This window comes from Brachionichthys hirsutus, chromosome 10 (genome assembly GCF_040956055.1).
Source record: "Brachionichthys hirsutus isolate HB-005 chromosome 10, CSIRO-AGI_Bhir_v1, whole genome shotgun sequence".
NCBI classification, from domain to species: Eukaryota; Metazoa; Chordata; class Actinopteri; order Lophiiformes; family Brachionichthyidae; genus Brachionichthys; species Brachionichthys hirsutus.
Window position 1 is genome coordinate 1,378,283 of NC_090906.1, and position 23,472 is coordinate 1,401,754.

At 46.3% G+C, this 23,472-nt stretch overlaps 4 protein-coding genes across 4 annotated transcripts; 1 reads left to right on the forward strand and 3 right to left on the reverse strand.

Moving 5' to 3' along the window:
* Nucleotides 1-101: 101 nt before the first annotated feature.
* Nucleotides 102-3,480, reverse strand: ccdc90b (coiled-coil domain containing 90B). Its single transcript, XM_068744738.1, has 9 exons — nucleotides 3,380-3,480; nucleotides 2,438-2,557; nucleotides 2,158-2,261; nucleotides 1,938-2,039; nucleotides 1,811-1,852; nucleotides 1,652-1,723; nucleotides 1,366-1,419; nucleotides 1,120-1,234; nucleotides 102-1,005 (listed from the first exon to the last, which is right to left on the reverse strand). Exons 1-9 carry the CDS (start codon nucleotides 3,429-3,431, stop codon nucleotides 950-952), a joined length of 717 nt encoding a protein of 238 aa, XP_068600839.1. The 5' UTR covers nucleotides 3,432-3,480; the 3' UTR covers nucleotides 102-949.
* Nucleotides 3,481-3,998: 518 nt separating this feature from the next.
* Nucleotides 3,999-8,065, forward strand: alg8 (ALG8 alpha-1,3-glucosyltransferase). The gene is made up of 13 exons (XM_068745036.1): nucleotides 3,999-4,087; nucleotides 4,627-4,705; nucleotides 4,789-4,982; nucleotides 5,132-5,241; nucleotides 5,358-5,425; nucleotides 5,599-5,725; nucleotides 6,209-6,312; nucleotides 6,486-6,606; nucleotides 6,728-6,867; nucleotides 7,033-7,172; nucleotides 7,391-7,488; nucleotides 7,584-7,656; nucleotides 7,727-8,065. Exons 1-13 carry the CDS (start codon nucleotides 3,999-4,001, stop codon nucleotides 7,950-7,952), a joined length of 1,569 nt encoding a protein of 522 aa, XP_068601137.1. The 3' UTR covers nucleotides 7,953-8,065.
* Nucleotides 8,066-8,483: 418 nt separating this feature from the next.
* On the reverse strand, nucleotides 8,484-12,183 carry guca1d (guanylate cyclase activator 1d). The gene is made up of 4 exons (XM_068744227.1): nucleotides 11,989-12,183; nucleotides 9,932-10,081; nucleotides 9,508-9,595; nucleotides 8,484-8,608 (listed from the first exon to the last, which is right to left on the reverse strand). Exons 1-4 carry the CDS (start codon nucleotides 12,181-12,183, stop codon nucleotides 8,484-8,486), a joined length of 558 nt encoding a protein of 185 aa, XP_068600328.1.
* A 2,299-nt stretch (nucleotides 12,184-14,482) lies between these two features.
* dub (duboraya) lies at nucleotides 14,483-19,481 on the reverse strand. The gene is made up of 7 exons (XM_068745037.1): nucleotides 19,455-19,481; nucleotides 17,035-17,124; nucleotides 16,278-16,343; nucleotides 16,112-16,180; nucleotides 15,775-16,008; nucleotides 15,271-15,696; nucleotides 14,483-15,178 (listed from the first exon to the last, which is right to left on the reverse strand). The coding sequence occupies exons 1-7, from the start codon at nucleotides 19,458-19,460 to the stop codon at nucleotides 15,149-15,151; spliced, it is 921 nt and encodes a 306-aa protein (XP_068601138.1). The 5' UTR covers nucleotides 19,461-19,481; the 3' UTR covers nucleotides 14,483-15,148.
* Between the last annotated feature and the right edge of the window lie 3,991 nt (nucleotides 19,482-23,472).

Here is a 23,472-nt window from a genome sequence, read left to right on the forward strand (position 1 = left end):
TGTTTTATGCGACTTTTATTTTGAAGTGCTTCCTGCTTGGCACAAACTGAACTTTGAGGCTTGCGTGAAAATGAGACGGTCCGATGTTTCTCTCTCTCGTTTTTTCTCCTCGTTCCAGCGTCTGGCTAGAACCGAGAACGAGCTCTTACGATATTTCTGGAGATTCACAAGGAGGGAAAACCAGTCACCCCCCCGTTTCTGCCCCTTCCACTCCGGTCCAACCGGTGGTGTGGGTGGGTCTAGTCCCCTCAGACCACAGAGACTGAGGCGTCCACTGTCCCACTGTGGACAGTGGACTCCACTAAATGTCCCTAAATGTTTGTGCCATTTAGCGCCAGCATCTGGAAGTTACTCGTGTCCCAAAGCAAAGTTTCGCTAGCAGGTTTGCTCGTGTCTCGTAACGCTCGTGTGCCGAGGTGTGACTGTATTTGATAAAGTAACACTTGACAGAATATTAGATACCGGTAAATATTTTACATACTTGTCTGAATATTTCCAATATTTATATTCCATTAAGTTCAAGATAGACATACACATATCGTTTGATCAAATTAAAGTAGAAATACCACAATTTGAAGTACTATTACCCAATGCTTCAACTCCATGACGCTGAGGACTGAAGTATTTTATTCCCTGTTGTTCTGTTACTGTAATTCAGTATTCTTGACAACAATTTCCTCTGAAATGTGGTTTTACGTTACAATATGCAGTACATGTACAGCAGCTTCAAACACAAATAAATCCTGAAGTACAAATACCTTAAAACTGTACTTAACATGCAGCGAGTGAAAACGTGTTAAAACACAAGCGGGTGATTAAAAGAATCTGCGCTATGTTGCTTAGAACGTAAAAGTAAGACATTTCTACTGCTGCACATTTTGAAATGGCGTCTAATCCTGGCACTACTTTGTGTCGAGGATGAATACGTGTCCGTCTCAGTCCAGCCCCATCACCTCCACAGTCGGTAAACTCCCAGAGCGATGGCCAGGCAGGAGAACACCGACGCTGGAGGGGAACACAAAGATGGCATGACGCCAAGCCCCGCCCCTCAACGCCTCGGCCAATCAGCTGTTCTCATTAAAGCTTTAATGTGGAGCTGACTTCACAGAGACGTTTTACCTGCCAGGTATCGGATGGTCTCCAGTTTCACGGACTCCAGGACGGTTTTCAGCGACGCCACCTGGAGGTCCATCTTCTTGTTGATTTCCATGTTGTCGAGCTCGAGGCCGCTTTTCTGATGATGTCATCAGTTAAACAACCAATCACCTATCTGAACTGTAACAACCAACTTTGACACAGCCAGCGTCACAGGACAGAAGGCAGTAACCGCGTGTACTTGTACACAGAAGTATTACGGTCCTTTACCTTCTGATGGAACTCCGTGCTGGCCTCCATCAGCTTCTTCTCCTGCTCAGTGAACTGAGAGAAAAACGAAAAGTCACGAGCAGTTCAGGGGCTGTCGGACATTCTCGGGACAGTTCAATTATTCAGAGTTCTGATTCCGGTCTGATAAAAACCGTTTCTTCTGCATCCCTCGTTGCTGTGCCGAGGACGCTCCTCATGCCGCCCGTCCTCGAGACAACGCGACCCTTAAAGGCTCCCCCAGCAGCGTCCAGATGTCCAGAGTCACCGTCCGCTCACGCAAACGCACCATGTCAGAGATCCGGCTGCTCTCCAGGTTGATGTCCAGCTTGGTTTCCGCTCGGGCCCTCGCACACTCTTCCTGAACAAAGAGATCCACAGACAGCCTGGAGCACGCTTGCTGCTTTACGTGACGACAGTGCGACTGATAAATGGGCGTCGTCCTCACCTGCAGTCTGTTCTGCAGCTGCTCCAGCTCTCGCTTCATTTTCTGAGGGACAGCAAAGAGGAAACAGGAAATAAAGGCGGCCGCCGCCGACTGCCGAGACTTGGTGGAGAGCAGGGAGGGCAAGTACCGTGTTTTCAGACCGGAGGTTGGCAAACTCGCTTTTCTCCAGGATCACCATGTCCTTCCTGATGGAGTCCAGGTGAGCCATCATCTGCTGCAGCGCGATTTCCTAACAGACAACGAGGCAACGGAAGAGCTGTACCAACGAGCTTCTGTCATCTTTGGGTTTAAATAAAGACTTTAACTGCACCTAAAAGTCAGAAAGACAATGCAGCGCCGCGTCTCACCTGGTGGGCTTTGGTCACCATGTCTTTATAGACGATGTCCATGTTGGCTGTGGTCAGAGTGACCAGCGCGGAAACGATCAGCTCCGCTTGAGTCTTCAGAAAACCTGCGCACAGTAAGAGGCCATGAAGGCATCGAAGCGTCTTTGAGCCAAATCCCTGTGAAAAGTCGTCTGTGTTTTGAGATATTACCACCATCTTGGAAGAAGTACATACTATGAGTAGAAACATTAGTTCTATGTAATATGGAGAAGGTTTAAATAATTAAGAATTATTTCCCCACCGCTGCTCTCCAGCTGCGTAACGATGGCGTGGGAGTCAAAGGTGAGCTTTCGCTGCTCCAGGGGCTTTAACTCAACTTTCCTGAGGTCAAAGGTCACCACAGGGGCCGTCACATGGAAGTCTATCAGATGCAGAAAAACAAGTTAGTCCGGAGGGTTACTTTCTTATTCATCGACAGGTTGATTCCACGCTCATGAAGCTAAAATGAGGCCTGGTAGTGTCTCTCACGCTGACTAGCATGCTGTAGCTTCACGTTGTTGCTACGGACATTGGCTGCTTCATGGGACTCTGACGGTTGCCCGGCAACTGGTAATCACCAGTAAATAACACACTTTTATAACACAGACTTCACACATATGGTGACATTTAACAACCGTTGATCTTTTAAAACCTTTTGCACAATTTACATTATCAGTGTGACAAGATATCACTACGCTGCCGTATTATTACTTGTGTCAGTGACATTTTGTATCTGTGGTGTAATTTATTTTAAATTTATTGTTAGTTTGCATCTGTGGTGTAAAATTATTTTTATTTTTCTAATGTTATTCTGCATCAATTGAGTAATTTAATAGTAGTTTTATTTGTATTGTTAAATGTCGATGATTTATGTACGAAGGACTTTCAACGGAAACAAGACCGCAATGGCTTTTTAGAAATGCTCCTCTTAGACAGGATGTTTGACTGTACTTGTACTGTAATACATGCTACTGTGTGACTGTACTTGTACTGTAATACATTCTACTGTGTGACTGTACTTGTACTGTAATACATTCTACTGTTTGACTGTACTTGTACTGTAATATAGTCTACTGTGTGACTGTACTTGTACTCTTAACATCTAATAAATATATTCATCATCATCACGTGAAAGGCCTGCGCTTGCACTCCCGCACCATTACCCAAGGGGCATTGCGGTTGAACAACTCCTCGCTCCTCTCACCTCTCCGCGTCCCGACCCGCAGGAAGTAGCAGCGCCGCAGCAACGCGCTCATCCCGGAAGCCGCTGTTGAAATAAAGCTGCCTGAAGAATAAACCTCTGGGACGGACTCAAACCGGGACGCGGGAGTGTTGACGCCTCGAGAGCACGCAGGCAGACCGGAAATGGAACGCTGCGTCACGTGCGAGGCTGACAGCTCATTGGGTAGCGATGCTGCGTTCAAGAACTGTCGGAAAGCGATTATCAAGCAGAGGTTTTTTTTCCAAATGCATTTATTCTGTTGACAAAATCACGATTCTTATTTATTGCAAACATGTGAATTAATAGACCAACATTTACTTTTTATATTTATACTATTTTCAGAAACGTAAACGAAGTGACAGTCTTGAACTCACCTCGCTAAACAAAGAGGAAAGAGTGATAGAATTTAAGTCTTCGAGTATTAATCGCATTTAAATCACTCATTACAAATGTGTAGCTAAAATACGTCAGCAACTTTAAGAGATATCTTGCGTACAAATAAGCAAACAAGTATTCCGAAAGTCCGCGAACGAACCGCTCGACTCGGGATTCACCGACATGTCAATAAAGTTTTATTTTTCAAAGTCCCTACGTCACAGTCATGGCGGCGCCCGGGGTGGACAGTGGGAACTGGTTTCCTGTGCTAGCACTCGGGGTTTCCCTTCTGAAATGCATGTTCATTAACACCTAGTGAGTGAAAATAAGTTTTTTACAGTAATTATACTAACCAGCGGAGCTTCGGGAACTGTAGTCTTATCGTACACGATCATGTGTAAGCTGTAGCCTGACTCCTGTTAGCATATGGCTAACAAAGGCAGAATATATGACTTTAAGGTAAACAATGATGTGAAGGTGGTTGTTTATGCATCAGTCTACGGGTAGCTGGTAAGGAACATCTATTATCAAACATATAACTACTTTATATGTTTGATAATAAAGGAAACGATAAGGTTTTATAGATGCAAGCTAACCTTTCTTGACGTGTTTTGCTCTGGCGACTTGTTTAGCCAAATGGCCACAAGATGGCACTGTTCTTCAGTAAAAAGTTACTTATATGATGCTGTTAGTTACTTTCTTGCGTGCTGTCATCTTATACGTCTCAAAACCGACTGTGCAACAGTCAGTATTAACGACCATCTTAAATATCAATACAATAACACCAAACATGCTCCCGTTGTCTGCGTGGACTTTGTGAGACTGGTGCTCATCGTCTGTTTTCTGTCCGTCAGTCATTCCACCGATTTTGAGGTTCACAGGAACTGGCTGGCCGTCACATCCAGTCTGCCGCTGTCCAGGTGGTACCGTGAGGTGAGTCTGCTGCTGAGCATCCCTGCAGCGATGCAGCGCTTTGATCTCGTGTCTCCGCCCTGTCCCGCCCTGTCCCGCCCTAGAACACGTCGGAGTGGACTCTGGACTACCCTCCCTTGTTTGCCTGGTTCGAGTTCGGTCTGTCCCGCGTGGCTCAGCACGTCGACGGGAACATGCTCGCCGTGGAGAACCTGAACTACGCCAGTCCCTCCACCGTCGTCTTCCAGAGGCTGTCGGTCATTTTCACCGACGCAATGTTCGTCTTCGCCACCAGGGAGTGAGTTCAGAGTCTGAGTTCCAGAGTTCCTCCCTCCTGTGTTGGCGCCTCCTTTAAACTCCCTCAAAGCTTCACGCGGCGATTTAAGACGATATTTAGCTTATTTAGATTCCAGCAGCTCCGTCCTGATTGGCTCTCTGCTCCTCCAGGTGCTGCAGGTGTGTTCAGGCACAGGAAGGCTCTTCGGACATCTTGAACCGCCGGCCTTTCGTCCTGGCGGTCCTGCTGCTGTGGAACTTCGGCCTCCTCGTCGTCGACCGTATCCTTGGCCGTGGCGGGACGCGGAGGACGCTGAGGACGCGGAGGACGCTGAGGACGCTTCCCATTTCGTGGCTTTTATGATCATGACCGAACGTCCTTCACGCGCCTCCTCAGATATTCACTTCCAGTACAACGGCTTCTTGTTCGGCTTCCTGCTGCTGTCGGTGGCCAAACACCTGCAGGTTCGACTGAGCCCCGCCCCCCCATTTCACGCCGCGTCCAACAAAGGGAGTCGTACAAATGAAGCTCGATGTCTTCTGACGTCTTGATGATTCCATTGCAACGTTGTCATCAGTCTTTGTGTGTGTGTGTGTGTGTGTGTGTGTGTGTGTGTGTGTGTGTGTGTGTTGAACAGTCTAAACACCTACAGGGGGCGCTACTGTTCGCCATCCTGCTCAACCTGAAGCACATCTACCTCTACGTTGCTCCGGCCTACGGCGTCTACCTGCTGAGGAGTTACTGCTTCACCCAGGACAACAAAGGTTCAACACACACACACACCTACACACAGGACAACAAAGGTCCAACACACACACAGACACAGACACACAGACACAGACACACACACACACAGACACACACACACACACACACACACACACAGGACAACAAAGGTCCAACACACACACACACACAGACACACACACACACAGACACAGACACACCCACACACACACACACACACACACACACACCTACACCCACCCACACACACACAGACACACACACACACACACACACACACAGGACAACAAAGGTCCAACACACACACACACACAGACACAGACACACAGACACAGACACACACACACACAGACACAGACACACACACACACACACACACACGGGACTACAAAGGTCCGGTTCTCTGAACGTTCGCTGCGCTTCATTGCTTGAGTCTCGACGGCGTCTCTGTTCTGCCAGCAGAGGCGTGCGTTCATGTTGGGGGTGTGTTTGATTTGCAGACGGGTCCCCCTGCTGGCGGAGCTTCAGTCCACGCCGCCTGCTGGCTCTCGGCGGCATCGTGGCTTCTGTCTGCGCTCTGTCCTTCGGCCCCTTCATCCTCACGGTGACTCCCGGAGGCCTCGCAGTAGCGGACAGAATGTAATCTGGCGTTTCACGAGAGACAGAGATCACGTGCAGGATCAAAGAGCAGGATCAAAGAGCAGGAAGGAGTCGATCTGAGGCCCGCGTCTCCGGTTCTGAAGCCGCGTGATCTCTGGGTTTGCTCTTTGTTTGCAGGGTCAGCTCCCTCAGGTCCTGGCCCGTCTCTTCCCCTTTGGGCGGGGCCTCTGCCACGCTTACTGGGCCCCCAATATTTGGGCGCTCTACAACACGCTGGACAAAGCTCTGACGATTCTCGGTGAGACTCGAACCCTTCGCTCGAACCTCTCTGGTCGTGATTTAGTTCCTCCGTTCGTCGACGCGGGACGGATCAAACGACCGTGGCGATGAAAGGACACCTGTCCTCCGCCCCCGTCCAGGTGTCCGGCTGCAGCTGCTGGATGAGGCGAACCTTCCTCGCGCCGCCATGACGGGCGGCTTGGTTCGGGAGTCTCCACACGCTGTCCTGCCGTCCGTCTCGCCCGCCGTCACGCTGGCCTGCACGCTGCTCTCCGTCCTGGTGAGTCTCTGCAAACTGACCTGGGATCGGCTCGTCTCTTCACGTCAGTGTTTTTTCGTTATTGATTATGGGAACCGTGTAACGATTCAACAGCAGTTGCCGTGGTGACAGTTTGTCCTCCTGTCTCACTGATGTTTTCTTTCCTCTGACTCTGCGTTTCTGAAGCCGGCGGTGGCGTCCATCTGGCGCCGCCCCCGTGGCGCCCGGGGCTTCCTGCGCTGCCTGCTGGTCTGTGCTCTGGCCTCCTTCATGTTCGGCTGGCACGTTCACGAGAAGGCCGTCCTCCTCGCCATCCTGCCGCTCAGGTCCGTGACGCGTCTGCGGATATTTCACAGAAACGTCCATGTTGTCGCCTCCCTTAAAATAAATGGATGAAATAAGCGGCGAGTGTTTTGTCCCATCGGCGTCGCCGGAATGTCGACTGTTCCTGGAATGACCCCCCCCCGACCCCGGACGGTCTCCGTCTCCGTCTTTCCTGTCAGATGTCCGTAGACGCTAATCTGTTGTCTGCTACTTCCTGTAGCATTCTGGCGGTGGAGACCAAAGAGGATGCTGGGATTTTCCTGGTCCTGACCACCACAGGCCATTACTCCCTTCTCCCGCTCATCTTCACTCCTGCAGGTAAACACCCGCCCGGCAGGCAGGATGCAGGAGGAGGCGGAGCCTGTTTTTGTAATCGACCTGAATGACGTGACTGTTGGTTTCATGATTTGCAGAGCTGCCCATCAAAGCGGTCCTGATGCTGATGTTTGTGATCTACTCGTTCAGCGCTCTGAAGACGCTTTACAGGTAACAGATAAATCAGGGGGGGGGGGGGGGGTGCTGTACTCCCTCAGTAATCAGATTACTCCTCTCTCAGTGGTCAGGGGTCTCTGCTCCATCCTCTGGAGTCAGTCTACCTGCTCGGACTGGTCCCCATGGCGCTAGCCTGTGAGATCGTCTTCCCTCTGTCGCTATGGCAACAGAGGCTGCCCTTCCTGCCCCTGCTGGTGACCTCTGTGTATTGCTCCGTGGGCGTCTGTTACTCCTTCCTGCGCCTTTACGTCACTCTGCTGAGGCAAGAGGAGAAGCCAAAGCAGCAGTGAGGTCAAAGGTCAGATCCCCAACACCCCACCCCGGCTACACGGGGTTTCAAGATAGTGAATGCTTTGTGGACCAAAAATACGACTTGTATAATTGTGATGTTTGTTATTCTACATGTCCGAATAAAGATATTCATTTATCTTGTTTGTGATTTACTGACTGACGGATTTAAATCGGTCTTTAAATTAATGATTTGAATCAAGCCATCAGAAATGAGTTCAAATAAACGCCACAGGCTTTGTTCAAAAAACTTTATGAATAAGGCAACGCAGAACATGATTGATTGACATGAGTTTACAGTGACACACTGTAAAGATGTGCATTTGCGGTATCAGTAGTGTTAGCATTGATGCTAACCTGCACCGTAGGACGAGTCAGCAGCGTTAAGGACATAGTGGCTTCTTTTTCTGCACGCTAACCATCCAGCCTGATTCCTTCATCACAGCCGGTGGAGATATTCAGGCATCGCAGCACGGCAAGCAGCCGTTCATCAAGGGTGATTCTCATCACAGTTGTGTCTGAAACCAACGCCGTCATCCAGCCAGGCCCTCCACAATGATGACTAGCACTGGCGTCAGGTCCATTATTTTCTTCAGCATGTCCATGATGTCTTCGTGGTCTTTGGCTCCTTTGATGAATTCCTCCAGGGTCAACTCACCTGAGGGGTCAGAGATCAACAGCTGAGGGTTATAATGGGGCAATATAATATAATCTGCATACAGGAAGATTCATCACTTTTTTCTTTGATGTGTAAGTTTCAGCCCCACGTTCATGATTCCGTCCATCTCTTATCCGGGGCCGAGCCACGAGGGCAACAGTTTTAGCAGGGATTTCCAGACTTCCCCGACCCTAGACACCAATGCAGCCTCTTGGGTGGTGTGTATAGCAGGAGCTAACGTAGCATTCCCAATTTCTCCCTTGTGCTGGTCAGGATAAGTGCAGAGAGTTGCGTCAGGAAGGGCATCCGGCGTAAAAATGGCCAAATCTAACATGCAAATCGATGTAAACAAGAAAGTCACACCGGATCCGTCGAGACCCGAGTTAACAACGACCGCCAGCAGCGCTGTTAACCCACGGGATGCTGCTGGACATATAGGATTACTGTGGGTCGAACACAGAGACGAAGAAGAAGAGGAAGACGAGTGCATCAGCAGCGAGAGAAGAGGGAATGAAAGAGTTTAGGACCGAGAGTAGAGACTCTGGATGTTGGGACGATAACGGGAAAAGCTGGAGAGCTGCTGGACATGATGAGGAGAAAGGTTGATGTGTGTCCAGGAGACCAGGAGGAAAGGAAGCAAGGCTAGAAGCTGAGGAGCAGGATTCAAGTTGTTTATAACGGAGGAGAGGAAAGAGGAGGAGTTATCATGAAGGAGGAGTTGGTGCAGAGTGTTCTAGAGGAGAACCGAGTGTCGGATAGACTGATGAGTTTGAAGCTGGAGATTGAGGAACCTCTGAGTTGTTTGTTAGTCGGAGTCTGTTGGCTTGACCTGTGCAGGTAGTCGTCATGGTAACACATCCGTTAGCACAATAATCTCTGGCTACATCTTGCTGTCTCACCTTCTCCCTTCACATCGATCCTCTCAAATATGAGCGAGACGATTTCCTCCGGGTCAGTGTCTCTGTTCCGGGTGATGTCCTGGATGGCCTGCAGGGGGAAACGCTTGAGTCGCATTTCAGCCAAACATACGAGACAGGATGAGAGAAGTGCTCCTTAAAATGCGACTTTAATGTTCTCAATCGCATTCAGATCGCTCTGAGGAGCACAGTTTCTGCCGGCCGTGTCACAGGAAGCTGTTCTTTAGTTCTCACGTCGTTTGCACCTTTTCATTGAGGCATCATCTGCTTTAACAGCAGATAAACGCGTTAACCTTCATCACACACCTCATTTGATCTGTGACGGGATATTCTCCTCTATCACTGTGTGAATCTGTGTGTTTCACGTTATCGATAAACTCGCTAATGTTTCGGTGTGTTTTGTTACCGAGAAGATGGTCTCCAGCTCTTCCCTGTCGATTTTCCCGTTGCCGTCCTGGTCGAACAGTTTGAAGTACCACTTTAGTTTCTGGTTGATTTCCCCCTTCAGCAACAGGCTGATGCCGGCAATGTACTCCACAAAGTCGATATAACCGTCCTGCCGGCACACGGAGGAGCAGAGCCGTCACTTTCTCTGCACCTACTAAAAGACGGCCTCTCACATTCATCGGTGAATCCCAGTCCTTACAGCCACACGTTGGTGCTCTGTGCGGCTTTCAACATCTGCAAAAACAAATTGGCCTATTAATCTGCCTGATTTATGGCACCGGGATCCATGATCCATGATGGAAAATAACATTCCTGATTCTACCAATCGATCTGAGGGCGGATCCATGATCCATCCTTCCACTGTACAATTGGAGATGGGTGGAAGTTTCACCTCCATGGCAGTTAAAACTCGTATTCATTGCAGGAATCTGTGAAACTAACTAAACTAACTACCCCCCCCCCCAAAAAAAACCCAAAAGCATTTCTCATTGTCCTCAGACCATAATCTGGAAAACCGAACTGTGCACTGTAAAATGCACCGACTATATTAACAGATGTGACCGATGACCCAGCATCATTTTTGTCCTGCAGGCTCCCTCCTCCCACCCAATCAACAGTCGCCAGGGTGGGGGCTACAAACCCACGACCCAGAGACCCATGCTTGAAATGTCCACAACAAATCTCATCTCATTTAGAGGCACGTCTGAAACTTATGAGAAGAGCAGTATATGAATGCAGGTTTGGATGTTGTTGTGGGGTTTTTCTTTTTTTGGTGTTGTCGATTTAAATAATTCAGCTTTTTTTTCTTCTTATTTTACAAATTTTGGGAAAATCTTAAGGACTTATGAATCCAACCTTACTGCAAAATGTTACAAAATATGGTTTGAAACTTTTCAGTATTCCTGCTGTCAAATCAACCAATCAGACAGAGAAAAAAAAAAAAAAAGGTTTAAAACCTGCCATCAAATTCTGAAACTTCTCTGACCCCTTTCTGAGCCCTCTTGACCTCTGGAGTCCCCGAGTCCTCCGAGTCCTCTGAACGTCCTCGCTGAACTTGAACACCACATACAGGAAATCCACTTTGTTCACCACACACACACACACACACACACACACACACACACACACACAGCGAGGTTAATAGTGTTGCACGCTAACTGTAAACCACTTAGACAGCGAGCCAATGACAGCCCATCGCTGCCTGAGTCACAGACTGAAGCTCATCTTTAACCCTTTGCGCTCAGGATCACTATGTTAATAAAGTGACTTCCTACGTGCTCTCTGTGCATGATCATCAACAACCGATCAAGTCCGAGTCATTGATCAACAGCACACAGCACACTTCCACTGAGGAAAGGGAAACCTCATGTGACCGTGGAGTCAAACGCTACCAGGAGTTTTCTGCCAGCCAATCTGTGCGCCTGTTAGTCAGCAGAACGTCTGAACAGGCTTTAGGTAATGGACTCAGGGGATCAATGGATCTCAGAATGGGAAAGAGGTGATCAAGGTACTGCAGGAAATCTTTTTCACACTTACACAATTCACTAACCACATATCTGGAAGACAAAGTCCAGACAAAGGCTGCACCACGTGACCGGGACGGTAAAGACATGTCTTCAACTATTCCCCAAAGGTTGTGGTGAAAATATTCCGTCAAAAACGCAGCCATACTAAAGTAAAGTACTGAAGTAAAGTAAAATCCTGTATCTAAAGCCGTCTTCATAAATGTAATGGAGTACAAAGTAGAAGGAAATGTAAATGCGTACAATACTTCAAAAGTCTATTAATACTTGTTAAATATGTTCAAGTTTTCCTGCCTGTCTTTATTCTGGACATTTTCTATCTTTACTTTTAATCCTACTTTGAATTAAAGTTTCCAGATTCATTCATTTCATTTACAATTTTTTTTTTAATTGGGGACCAAATATTCAGACTCCATTGATTGGCTCTGGGCCAGTGACGCCCGTGGACCAACCAGAGACACAGACAGTTGCCTGCCTGTGTGAGCGAACACACCCCGTCCATGTCGAAGGTGCAGAAGACCTGCTCCACGTAGCTGTTGCCCTTCTCGCTCATGCCTTTCAGGCCCAGGATGGACTTCAGCTCGAACAGCGTGATGAGCCCCGACGGAGACTCCCGCATGAACTTGTTGTACCAGTGGTGCATGTCCTCCGCCAGGATGCTGTCCAGGTTCGAGCCGTGGTTCCCCATTGGTGGAGTCCGACAGGCCCAGTCCTTTTATTCGGAATGCAAAAGGAGGAAAAGAGCCAGGAAAGGAAGGGGATAAATCCGCGGCATCGGCGGAAAGCCTGACAGCTCGGCTTCAGCAGCGGGAGCCGGCCAATGTCCAGGACGCAGGCGGAGAGCGAACCGCAGGGCTCGCTAACCCTCTTAGGTCCGGCAGGGAAAGTTAAGGAACCATCTAAAGTAAGTCCCTAATGAGATCAGACCACCCGGCTGCAGAGTTCTGCTGACAGGCCAAGAGGCTTTGCCTGCTGACTTGAGGCGAGGTGAGGGAGCCGCCCTGGACCCGATAGCGGGGCGTTACGTAACGGACTCACCCGGGGTGCCCTGGTTCGGATGGAGAGGCTTCTCGATGAGACACCGGCCCCTGGACTCTTCCACAAGGGGAGGACGCTCACCATGCTGCTCAGACGTGGATCTGGACAGGCAGAGCGTCATCGAGGCCGTCATGTCTGAAGGATCAGAAAACCTGCGACCTCGAACTGGTGCCGGACTTGAAAGGAAACGACTTTCATTTGTCTGAACTCAACAAGGAAGCAGCAGAAACCTGACAACGGAGAACATTTCTGGAGGAAGATGATCCTCCACATCCCCAGGACGTTCGGAGAGGCGTGCCGGACTGGACCTGAAGCTGTCTATTAATCTCCATGGCTACGCCTGGGATGTGCTACGGTCGCTGCCCATAATGATCTTTGATAGGCTCAGAGCCGCTGGTGGTGATCCAGTTAAACCATTGAAACCCATATTAATAGCGGCACGGGAACATTCAGAATCTGACCCTCTTATTTCAGCGTTTAAGACTTTCATTTGACCCGTTTTGTAAAGGATGAAAACATTTGGAGGGCAACAACTCTTCACCTAGTGGATGCTAACGACTCCATGGGGATTCGATAGTCAGGGTTCATAATTAGCATTCATAAAGGAAATGCTAATACTCCTGGAGATTCTGATTGCCTTGGTGGTTTCAGTCCCTTCTTTGTTTCTTTGTTTTCTGCTCCAATAAGAGTTTAAGTATCTAAACTCTCTACCAGTCTCGGATGAGAGGCAAAACGTCTTCGATCAAACTCGAACCAACTCCAGTTGATTCTTCTTTTTTGCTCTTTGTGATAACAAAACCTTTATGATTGATTGATTATTTATTATTATTTATTTGTTTGTTGATTTACCAATAACAAACATGTCTGAAGTCAACAAATATTAAGAACCCTTGACGGTTCCGTACACAACAAGGAATTTCATTTTAGAAACAATTTGTTTTTTTTAATTGCTATAAGAATTTGTCTTTATTTTCTTCTTAAGTTTTTACAACTTGTCCAGGATGTGCCTTTCCTCTCACCCACAGACTGCTGGGATAGGCTGCAGCATGAATGAATGAATGAATGAATGAATGGTTCTTTAGGTTTTGTTGCATCAAAATAAAAGATTAATGCTTATCTTTCAGAATCAGAATACTTTAATAATTCCAACAGAATATTTAATTGATTAACAAGATGCACATTTCCTGGGAGATTCCAAGGAGATTCTGGGAAATCTGTCTTGTAGTTTTTTTCTACAATTCTGGACTCAAATTCAAACAGAACTGGAGGCGAAGGTACGAGAACATGTGGAACCCTGACCGCAGTGCTGCAGTGTTTGGATCAGGAGGAGAATCTTCATGTTCCACCTCCCATTTTAACTCCCATTTGTGTGTTTTAGCAGAGACACTGGAGTTTCCTCCTCGCAACAGATCGCCTTCTGGATCCTCAACTTCCTAATGAAAGTCCCCAGTGGGTCGATTCTTGCTCTAAGTTGTTCTTGGTATCTTTGTACACCAACCATGAAAAGTTAAAGTGAATCAGAGTTTATGTGTATTTTTTAGCTGATTTTTGAATCCAAACATGGAGTTTTTAATGATAAAATTTCAAAACATTTCCTGACCTCATTCTGGATCACATCCAGAAGACATTTTTCACGACAGTTCATATCGGACCCCTTCGTGACTGTGATTTTTGGTGAGTGAATTGAATGCATATTTTACAAAATATGATCTTTTGAAAAAGCCTCCATTAGAAGTAAATGGGAAAATCCAGTTGTTTTGTATCCAGACCGGTATCCGGATCAATCTCAAAATGTAATGAGATCTAAATTAGGCCGAGATCCATCTTCAGATTTTTTTCATCAAGATCCATCCAGCAGTTTTTCCGTAATCATTTCTTATTACCAGAAGGTTGTTTTTTGGGAATGACAAAGATTAGATTAGAATTCAGAAGTCAATCTTTATTTTATTTTATCTTCTTCCACCTCTGTCAGTCCTAAATAGAAACCAATGAAAAACCTCACAGACACACACACAATTTAATCTCAGCACCAGATTCAGGTCTGATGCCAGTTTAAAACTTTCCTTCGCAGCAGAAATTACAGTCTGTGAACCTTTAAAACAAGAAAGTTGCAGCTTCAAATCAAACGGGTTTCCCACGCAGTAAAAACAAAAAAGATGCTAATGTTTATGATATTGGTGCCACATGACCAGAAACCTGCAAAAAAAGAGTTGCTCAAAAAGGTGGAAAAGTGAAACGCTCCAGGTGGAGCCGGATGGAGGATCGGTAAACGTTTACCGGCGTTAAAGATCAAACGACACAAAACATGTCTCTGAACACGTCTGAGATGAAGACAGGTGAAAAATATTGTTCAGCTGTTTGAATGGGAATGTTTCCCTGGAGAAGAGTGAATATTTCCGAGAGTATGAAACATTTGGTTTCCAGATAGCAGAAGGCAGCACTCCGACATGCGGCGGCGGCGTCTTCACGTCAGAGATGAAACGAGCCGTGGCGACAGCTCAGAGTCAAGACGCCCAGACGGGGGGGGCGTTCCATTCAGGCCTCGTTTCCACGGGGTCTCCCTCCTAGCTCCTCAGGGGCTAAACATGGCTGCTTCCAATGGGCTGTACGTCTCATCATCGGACGGAACCTCGACTCGCCGTCTCCTGTGGGAGTTAAAAAAACGTCCTGAAACTCATCGGCAGCGGGATATGTATCGCCGTAATAACATTTCAGCGGCGGTTCAAACACGGCCGACCTCCATCTGTTCTTCTTCCTTGTCGTCTGTATTTGCTGCTACTTCAGTCAAAGCTGTTTTTTCCGTGTTCTGCTCCTGAGCTTCCTCCTCCTCCTCCTTTCCTCCCAATGAAGATCCGACTCCTGCCTTTCCTTTCGCCGATTCCTCCTCTCTCTCCTTCTTTTCCTCTCCTCTGCTCGCTTGGCGGTCGTCTTGGTCAGATCGGTTTTTCTCAGGACACACTGAACCTTCTATTTTGTCCTCTTTCACCTCCACTGTCTCACCATCCTGCAAGAAAACGTCTCTTATCATTTTGTCTCCTGGTCCGCTCGGGGAGGGCAGAGACTTGGCTCCTTCCTCGGTAGCGATGCTGACCTCCTCGCCGCTGCTGGACTGCCTGTGGCGGCGAGAAGGAGGGCGGCGGCGGATGGAGTGACGAGCTCTGCCCTGGTGAAGGATTCATCATCCGTCATTGAACAATCAGAAGAAACATTTTGGGAAAACTCCCTCAACCCTCCGACGGACCTTGATGTTGCTGTTTGACAGGATGGACCAGTCCTCCACAGTGGGAGGGGCTTCAAAGGAGACAGGGCCTTCCTCTTCACTTATTGGCGAGGCAGCGACAGGGCTGGGGGAGGTGGGCCCTGATGTACCTGGGGTGGAGCTTGGGGAGGTATGGGGGAAGACGGGAGGCAGCACCCTGAAGCCGGGACTCTTTGGTGAAGGCAGAAGCGCAGAGGGGGAGAGAGCCAGGTTGGCCTGTACAGACAGAGAGAGAGAGAGACAATGATGTCAGAATGACGTCAGGGTGCAGCTCTGTGTCTCCACCAGCAGAGGGCAGCTGCAAAACACCTGGACTCGCCTGGAGCCTCTCAATCAGCGCAGAGTTCCTCTTGGCTTTGGCAGGTAGGGGAGAGATGACATCTGGAGGCTACACACACACGCACACACACACACATACACACACAGAATTGAGAGCTCTGTTCTATCCTTCCAGGTGAATCAGCGGCTCTATGTTAATCTCGTACCTCCTCTTGGTCTTGTGTTTTAGGGAGCTGTAAGGAGCGAGGAGGTCGTCGTCTGACTGGCTTCTCCTGGTAAACAAACAAACAAACAAACAAACTCAATAGCAAACGAGAAAAGCACTCAGAGCGCAGACCTCCTCCAAGCAGCTCGTTCCCCTGCTAATGAGATTTACACCGTCCACACGGTGATCTGGATCATATCAGTGAATTTAAAGTAAATTGGAAAATCCAGATCCTATTCGGATGAAATTCGGTGGTGAGATAGAGTCTTCCACCCTGCAGGACTGTGTCAAATTGCATAAACATCGGTCAATAATCGACAGAGATATTGAGGAAGACATTTTGACGCTCCATTAACTGCAATGTTAACGAGAGATTCAAAGTGATCCAGAATGCAGGATCTCTTCTGGATCATAATTGAATCACCTATTTCTGGTAACATTCCCAACATTTACTGATCAGTCCAGAACCTTTTGAGTTATCTTGCTAACGGACAAACAAATAAACGCTGGTGACTACAGAACCTCCTCGGCGGAGATAACAAGGTGTTGCAGGATCAATAGAGTGTGTGTGTGTGATCTACTAACACACACACACACAGAGTTTATTTCCTTCAGACTGCTGTCCGGGTGTAGGGCCCTGGGTTTGAACCCAATACCCTACAATCTAATCATATCTCTTCCTGGTTCTAACAAGCCCCTCCCCCTGCGTGACTTGTTGGTTTCCTGGTGTGTCTCTGACAGTCAGGTGTTAAACTCACGGTTCCTTGTCCGGCGGCGTCGTGTGGAGGAGCCGAGTCTTTGAATCTTCCTGCGAGTTCAGCCACAGAGCGGCGGGATGACGCGTCCTCCTGAGGGAAGGAAGGCAGGAAGACGAAGAAAAAACAATGTGATGTAATAAAAACGTAGTCTTTCATTCACTGAGGTGAAGCTCTGCAGAGATACAGCATCATTACTACTACTACTAGTACTACTAGTTACTAGTACTACTAATACCGCCACTGGTCTTGCCCCACCCTGGGCTGTAGGTCACTTCCTGTCTGTGGTGACCGGCTACCGTTGGTCTCACTACCGCTTCAGTAAAATTGGATTTGATTGGTCGGGTCGGTGCCGAACCATTAAAACTCGTAACATGGAGGACAGTAGAACTCTGTGAACGGACCGGCCCGGCCCGCCGGCTGACGTGGCGCTGATCCACATCCAGCTCAGCTGAAGGTCTCACATTGCTGACATTCAGCAGATAATGAAATCACATCGCCTGGAGGACACACACACCTCACACACACACACACACACGCACACACACACACACACACACACACACACACACACACACACACATTCTTTCCAGTCAACCCATGAGCCGAAGCTCAGTGATGAAAACACAACCGTTAAACCACTTCCTCTTTCTGTTCATTTCTGCTGCTTTTATTTATTTTTTAAACAGAAATTCCCACAATTCATTCTGTTTGACATAAAAGCATCAAACCTTCACCACATCAATGATGGTTATGGTTTCCATAGCGACAGGATGTTTGTTCCTTCATGTTTCCGTCATGTCTCGTTGCACCTGTGTCAGATTAATAATCCGAATCCTGTTGGGCTTCGTTCATGTCTTTCATGCAACACGTGATCCGGCTCAGATGTCCCAGGCTGGGACGTTGGGAATACCCGGCTTAGCCTGCTGCAACGCCAACATGAACCCGGGATGAGCGGAAGACGGGCGCTGGGTGGAGCCGTCTGAAGGTGTTGTCATAGCGATGAGGGAGATACCAGCGCACACCTCCTGGAAGGCCATTCATCATGTTGCATTCAAATGTTCATGTGTTCACGAACACAGTCACCCCAGGCATGTATCTGATCAGGATACGCCGGCGATGACAGATGTGCTTTAAAAATGGAATGGCGATATCATGCTAAGAATACACTTCAGATTTACTGCGTAAAACCTCGAGAGCACATTCCTCCGCCAGGTCCAAACGACCCAGCGCGTCTGGTAGCTTCCCTGTTCCACGCCGTAACGTTCCACAAAGATTCCTTTCACCGTCTTTTGGAAATGCCATTTAACACTCGCTACATTGAGCAAGGAAGCTTAGCTAACGTGGGAGTTGTTGCCAACGTCTCTTTCGTTGTCAGAGTACGATGTTTGTCTGTCTGGAGTCCAGATGACATTAGACACGAGTTACTGATGAACTGCAGTTTTCATGTTTATTTAGCATTCCATCCTTTAAAATGTTTTGAAATGAGCAAAACGTCTGTCAAACTTGCTAGCTTAGCCTGGTAGCTGCCATGTATTCAACCCTTAATTTGCCTCGTGTTTAGATCACGTCTAAATGGAGCACAACATCATTAAAAATGAAGGCGGCACAGCTAGCATGCTATGCTAGCATCGTCTCCTTTAAATTCTGCTGAAGCTCCTCAGATTAGCAACACGAACGGTGCAAAGTTGAACGCAAGGATTTACCGATCCACTTTTCTTTTTAAATTAATTGCAGTCTGCGTATTAAATCTACACTACTTCAACAGAAGATCAAGAATACATCAGCAGACATTGAAATCTGAACTCTCTCTCCAAAGCTAGGCTAAAAGCATCCTGAATATTTCACTGCATGTTGGACAACGAGAAGCCGATTGTATTGTCAGAAAACTAAATAAATGACCCAAATGTAATGGTAACTGGACTCTGGAAACACCCAAGATAAATCACATTTCATAAACGTCTGTCATTCTCAAAAATGAGTTAACTGCCACAAAAACAAGCGCTCCAATTTCTCAAATGTAGACAGAAAATGTTTGCGGCTGTGTTTTAATGGTGATGCGTCATATTCCGTGGTGTCGTTTGTCGTCTGAGATGTTTGCCGCAGTGAGAAATGTCCCCTGGTCTACAAACATGTGTTGCATTTAAATGCAGTGGGAAAGCTCTGCTACGAAGCTTTGGCCGGTGTTCACAAAAGAGGGAAATGCATTCCTCATAAATCTAATAACTTTAAACAAATTAAAATAATATTTTAAACATTTAAGCGAATAAAAAGGGAATAGATGCTTCTGGAATGTTTTATTTTGTGTAAAATTCTGATTTCTTAACCATTTCATATAATGTATAATTCTAATGTTAACCTGCAGATTCATTATATCACACACACACACACACACACTGAGCGGAGTTAAAGGAAAAGTTTACCTCCATCCTGCTCGCCTGCCAGCGGCCTCGTTTGTGTGGAGTATGTGTGACTCGGCCTGGAGGTTAAATATAGAAGCAGACAAACAGAGAGAGAGAGAGAGAGAGCGGCTCATGTTCTGTCACATGTTGATCTTCCCTCGCTCTGCTGCTGCTTGTTCTGCAGCTTCATTATGATTAATGAAATGTGATTTTAGTTTAATGACCCCCCCCCCCCCCCCATCCGCCCCAGTCAGAGTGACAGACCAATGCAGCTGCAGCCGGTGGGAATGAAATGTCTGCAGCAGAGCTTTGAAGGCTTTGATTAACAAATGCAAATTTAAGGAGCTATTGAACGTGAAACCTTTGAACATTAATTGGATTCATATTTGGTCACATACATTTATTTAAATTTAAATTGTATTGATTAACTATAAGCTTTGTTAAAAAGGAAAGTCTTTATTCTTGAACATAGAGATGGTGTCTGTCTCATGAACCAATCAGGGAACTGATTCCACAATAAAGGAGTGAGATAAGTGAAAGCCCCCCCGTCTGCTTTTGGATATGTTTGGAACCAACAGCAGGCCGGCATTTTGGGACCGCAGGGTTCTAGTGGGGAAATATGTGGCATAATGAGCTCTGCCTGGTTGTTGAGGGCTTTAAAAGTGAGTAGAAGGATTTTACATTTAAATCTTGCTCTAAAACAGTGGTCCCCAACCACCGGTCCGTGAGTCATTTGAATACTAATGTATACAATTTCCATTGTATCTATTGTTAGCGTCTAAAAGGTGTTTTATTTTGAAAAACGACCTGAGTTTTGCCAACATTACATTCGCCTGTGAATTTTCATGCTTTAGTGAGTAGATATTGGTGTAATACTTGTTTAATAGTTATTGCAAGTGCATTATATAAAGTTTATTGGTAAGACGAGATTCCTCTTTTTTTATTAAATTAACCCAATTGTTCAATTGTTTGTAGATGTGGTTTCATCTTTTCCCCAGAGGTCTAAGAGATCATCTAATGTTTCTCTGCAGGAAAAGGAAGTTGAGTCACTTGAGGAGAGAAATTGTTCTTCTTTCACTTCTCGTTTTATATTTCTTCACTTCTGAGCTCTTGCAAAGGACCAGTATTAAGTTCTGGTGTTGGCGAGGGCAGGAACATGATAGGTTTTCTAAAGAACGTTTAAAAAATAATAGATAAAAGAGAATATAAGGTTTCTTTAAGTGTTATAACCCCTCCCCCTCCAGGTGTATCAGTTTATCTTCTGACCAATCAGTGGTGATGGTTTGAACAGAGACGCAGGAAGTGGTTGGAGGAGGGGAGTGAGGCAGGCAGGAAATGTTTTTAAGAAGGATACCTTATAAGGTGAAATAAAGATGTCCCAACCTAACAGCGCCTGTCAATCACCAATGAACCCAAACAAGCATCTCCTCAGAGGGGAGAAACTTCTGACTAAAAAATAAAAGTTCTGAGACTAAGACTCGTTTTCTAACTCATTTCTAATTTCATATCTATGTTTGACCTAGGAATTGTCAGAATTAAAAAAGGACTTATTTATTAGACTTAAAGCAGGGACTTGTTTGTCTTGAGTCCGGACTAAATTAGAACTTTGAAATTGCCGGGTTATGACTTGGAACCTTGGATTTCCACTTTGGACGTTCTGAACTCAACACCTTGGTGTTGACTAAGGGCCTGGTAAAGGTTGATCTTAACTTGGTTTTATTAATTGTTAAGACTTTTTTGGAATTGATGGAGAACTTGATTGTCTTTACTTTACGCAAGACTTTTCTTTAAACTCGAACTGTGAGTTGCCGATCCTGATTTTGGATTTGTTTGCCTGGTGCCTTTTTGGTTTTGACCTTGAACCTGACTTTGTCTTAACTTGTCTTACAAAATGAATGCCAAACGTCTCCTGTCTCCGTGCTCTTGTTTATCTCTGTGGCGCCACCCACCGGTTAAAAGTCAGTCCTTTTAAGGCACATTTCCCACGCGGCTGACAGGCCAGTGAAAGCACCGTTTATTGTCAACATTGTCAGAGTCAGCAGTTATGGCAGAAGTGATTGATTATGGACCTGTACTGATCAGACTGATCTTAGATTTCAACAAGGAATATGCTTGTTTTTATTGCTTTCCTTCATTCTAAGAATGAAGTTAAGAGATTATATTTAGATAATAAAGGTAATATTTATTTTTGTGTTCCACTTGCTGTTTTCTGAAAACCAGACAGCATGTCTGTATCTCACCTGTTTGTTCTAAGTGTTGCCATGACGATGGCTGCATGTTGTACATCACTTGAATGTAGCAACAAATGTTCTGTATTCTCTTTAGTTTATTTAATTTCATGCAAACCAGTTGACGGAGCCAGTTAGCCTCCCTAGCAGCATGGGACGCTGCCTTGTGTTTTGTTGTGAGGTGTTCAAGTTGTGCACGGTTTTTTAACACTCCACCTGATGTCTCCTAGAGAACAGTAATGAGTCGCTGCATCTTAAATCTAACTCTTCTTTGTGTTTAAACAGTTCAGCTTTCTTTCTGCACCTTTCAGAGGAATAAATCACGAATTCAAACAGGAAGAGGTTTTATTAAAATCTCCGACGATGGTTTGTCTGTCTGTCTGTCTGTCGGTCTGTCTGGCTTTTGGCAACACAACTCAAATCGTTACAGATGGATCTTGACTAATTTTTCAGGAAATTATGGGAATGTTACCAGGAACAGATGATTACATTTTGGTGAGATAATCAATCAACACAAACACAAAATAGATGTTTCTCTCTTTATTTTATCGCCACCATGTGACGGGATTCTGGCTGTTCTCTTGAATCAAACATAGTGAGCCTGTTCAAAGCAAATAACGTTAACTTGATTAAATGTTCACATCCCACCAAACAGCCTGCCTCAGAGAAAACACTCATCATCTGATGTACCAGTGTGTGTCTGTGTGTGTGTGTGTCAGAGTTCCTGCTGCGTAGACACACATCATATTTGTGTTTAATTCCTCTGCAGGTGAAAAATCAATGTTGGCAGTAAGTTGAGAACGAAAGTGTTTTTGTGTTGTCAGTTTCCAAACATCAAACCGTGCATCACACCGAGTTCTCCTTCTAACACCGGAACTATTCTGAGATGATTTTTAGAAATCAAAATAAAAGGCAACCATGACCCCCCCACCATGGGTGCGTTTCATTTGGTGACAGAAAAATAAATAAATAAAATGCTTATCTTCAGTTAGTTAACGGAACCTCTCCGGTACACGAGAGACGTGCACATAAAGACTTCTGAATAAATATTAAACTGTTTACGAGTCACAAGCCAGAAACCCTGATCTGGGACAAATCCCAAATCCATCTTGTAACCGTGGAAACGAAACAAATAAAGTACATCACAGTTCCTAAATAGCAACAAGTGCAATTTCAGTACGTTTGTGAAAAGGTTTTAAAGTTGTGATCAAAGAATTCAATGCGTTGTTTTTTTCTTTCTTAACTAATCAGTGGATTCATTTTATTTTGTGTATGAAATGTTATATGTTTGCTATAAATAACAGTTACTGCTCCGCATGTCTCATAATTAATTATACATAAAGACAAGCTTTTTTAAACTGGCTTTAAGGGATGCACCCTCTCTCTAAAACCGTATCGCCGGCTGCTCTCTGCCCCCCCTGGACTGTATCGCCGGCTCTCGCTACCTCAGCAGAGCTACAAACATCGTCAGAGACTCCTCCCACCCCGGACACACCTTGTTCAGCCTGTTGCCCTCGGGCCGGCGCTACAGGTTGCACAAGAGCAGGACCAACAGACTCAGAGACAGTTTTTTCCTGAGAGCCATCAGCGCTCTGAACAACAACCAGGACTAAACAGGACAAACACCCACTACCTGCGATAACTATATGTGCAATAACTAATGTACTCTACTTCCTCATGCAAAGTACTGGCCAATCGCACTGCATGCACTGCTCACTTTAAATATGTCTTTTTTTTATTCCGTGAATTTTCTGTTACATTTACCCGCACTTTCTGTTATTAGTGAACTGTATGTTGTACTACGCACCGGA